Source organism: Panicum virgatum, chromosome 2N (genome assembly GCF_016808335.1).
Source record: "Panicum virgatum strain AP13 chromosome 2N, P.virgatum_v5, whole genome shotgun sequence".
In the NCBI taxonomy this organism is placed as follows: domain Eukaryota; kingdom Viridiplantae; phylum Streptophyta; class Magnoliopsida; order Poales; family Poaceae; genus Panicum; species Panicum virgatum.
Genome location: NC_053146.1, coordinates 4,664,713 through 4,667,479, shown reverse-complemented (window position 1 = coordinate 4,667,479; position 2,767 = coordinate 4,664,713). Strand labels below are relative to the sequence as shown.

At 54.4% G+C, this 2,767-nt stretch overlaps 1 protein-coding gene across 1 annotated transcript; it reads left to right on the top strand.

The window, feature by feature from the left end:
* The first annotated feature begins 1,143 nt into the window (after positions 1 to 1,143).
* On the top strand, positions 1,144 to 2,493 carry LOC120659396 (probable carboxylesterase 15). Its single transcript, XM_039937523.1, has one exon. It carries the CDS (start codon positions 1,200 to 1,202, stop codon positions 2,256 to 2,258), a length of 1,059 nt encoding a protein of 352 aa, XP_039793457.1. The 5' UTR covers positions 1,144 to 1,199; the 3' UTR covers positions 2,259 to 2,493.
* Positions 2,494 to 2,767: the final 274 nt, after the last annotated feature.

Genomic DNA, 2,767 nt, shown 5'->3' with positions numbered 1-2,767 from the left:
GGGTCAATTCTCTTCTTCTTATTAATATACGCCGAGCCACAAGGTTCAGGATTTTGCAAAAAAAAGGAGGGTAATGACTAGTGACAAGCTAGCAAGGTGGACTTTTTCCTTCCTTTTGCATTGATAGAAGAAGAACAGTGACAACAATGAAAATAAGTTATAATCTCTTGACTTTCACATAAGCTGATTTTATTAATCGTCTATAACTTATAATCCCCTGACTTGACAATATATACCAAAATTTAGGATTGGTTGACACTTTTTTTTCTTCCAAAAAAGCAGAAGGTGACCCAAATGAAATAGAACTGCAATTTTCAGTGTGAATTGCCGCCCAACTGACTCAACCCAAGTGGAAATGCCACCTTAGTGGCTTTATCTAGGAGGAAGAAGGCAATTTAAAAGGAAGATGTACTAGAGCACCCATATGTTTCATAGAAAAATTAAACACGATAAGTGATGACAAAAAGAAACAGAGATGAAAAGGGATTCAAGTAAGGTGCAGTGCAGTTCAAGTGTTGCGTTGAGCACTTCAATGATGAGGCCATTACTCCACCAATGTGCCAATGGCGACTTGCCAATGTCCCCGTTTCTTTGCAACTGAACGTAGCTATCAAGCTAAAGGAAGCCATGCTAATTGCTAACCTGACATGGAGTGCACACACATAGATTTTAATCGGTTGGGGCCTTGGGGGCCAATGCCAACTCGAAGTCCACCACACAATCTAACCATTAGCGATTAAAACCGATGCAAAAAAAGAAGAAGCAAAAAGACGATGGATGTGTGCCTGCAATATTGATGAAAAGAAGAACACTTTTTAGATGAAAAAAAAAGATGATGGAATTGTGCTTGTGATGCTAATTGAGGTCGATCACTTGCATGGGATCATCTTCTGTCCATCATGATCGTGCCACTTGTGCAACATACCAGCCATCCGATCATAAGATCTAACGGTCAAGACAATCGGATCATACAAAATGCAATTGTCCAATGCTTTTGTTTCGGTGACGGTTCATGGAAAATTGGAAATTTTCACTTTTCACCGTGCGGCAGCTAAAGATGCCTACATCATGCTAGATAGACCACAGGTATATAAAAATGTAAATTTTTTTTACTACGGGATGGCTATATAAGAGAATGGTTTAGGCTACTGGAGATCATCAGCTCAACTGAGCCTTCTTGTCTTGTTAACTTGCCAACCATGCCTGCCGTCTCAGCTGCCGCCTGCTGCGCCGCCGCTACGCCGGCTAGCGAAGTCGTCGAGGACCTCTTCAGCTTCCTCCGAGTCCTCAGGGACGGCACCATCCTCCGGTCGCCGGCGGAACCGGTGTTCTGCCCGACCACCTTCCCCACCAGCCACCCGTCAGTGCAGTGGAAGGAGGCCGAGTACGACAAGGCCAAGAACCTCCGCGTCCGCATGTACAAGCCGGCCGCTGCAGCCGGCGGCGGCGATGCCTCCGGGAACAAGCTGCCGGTGCTCGTCCACTTCCACGGCGGCGGCTTCTGCCTCGGGTCGTGCACGTGGGGGAACGTCCACGCGTTCTGCCTCCGCCTCGCCGCGGACGCCGGCGCCGTCGTGCTCTCCGCGGGGTACCGCCTCGCCCCCGAGCACCGGCTCCCGGCGGCCTTCGACGACGGCGCCAGTTGCATGCGCTGGCTCCGGGACCAGTCCGTGAACGCCGCCGAGGCCGATGCGTGGCTCACCGAGGCCGCCGACTTCGGGCGCGTGTTTGTCACCGGCGACTCGGCGGGCGGCACCATAGCGCACCACCTCGCCGTGCGCGCCGGCTCGGCCGCGGCGCAGCCAGGCGGGACGACGACGGCAGACCCCGTCACGGTCCTCGGCTACGTCCTGATGATGCCGTTCTTCGGCGGAGTCCGGCGCACCCCGTCGGAGGCCGGGTGCCCCGCGGAGGCGTTCCCGAACCTCGACCTGGTCGACCGGTTCTGGAGGCTGTCGCTGCCGGCCGGCGCCACCAGGGACCACCCGGCGGCGAACCCGTTCGGGCCGGACAGCCCCGACCTGGGCTCGGTGGACCTCCGGCCGGTCCTCGTGGTGGCCGGCGGCCTCGACCTGATACGCGACCGCACCGTCGACTACGCGGAGCGGCTGGCGGCGATGGGCAAGCCCGTGGAGCTCGCCGAATTCGCCGGCAAGGTCCACGGGTTCTACCTGCACGAGCCGGGGTCCGAGGCCACCGGCGAGCTGATCCAGGCCGTGGTCCGGTTCGTCGACGGCTGCGTCGCTGCGACAGAGTAGTTATGTACTCCGTGCATGTGTCACGTCCCTACAGGAGGCGTCGACCGTCCAGTTCAATAACTTGCTTTGTGTACGTATCACTGTGTGCTGAGCTGAGCTGTCCATGTATGCTTCTCTCGTACAAGTCGCATGATGATGTATGAATTCAGGCGTGTACTTCAGACCGGTTGATTCTAGTGTCAGCAGCTGAGGAACACAGCCAGCACCCGTTTGAATAAAAAGTTTTTTCAACTCAGTGGTAAAGTAATGCCCTGGTAAGGCATAAGTCATCGGTTCAAATCCGATAAAGGGCTTTCCATCGGTTAGTATTGATCTCCTACATTTGGGCCCAACAGACCAAATGGACCTTGACTCGCGCCCTGATCGGGGGCGCCCAGCCCATGGAAGGCTGGTGGGCCCCCGTCGCGCAGCCCCATAAAAGAGAGGTGAGGACCAGCGGCACAAAGAACGAGGTTCACCGCTGTTATTGTTCCCCACCTCAAATCCCTAATCCGATCTAAAGAGGGAGG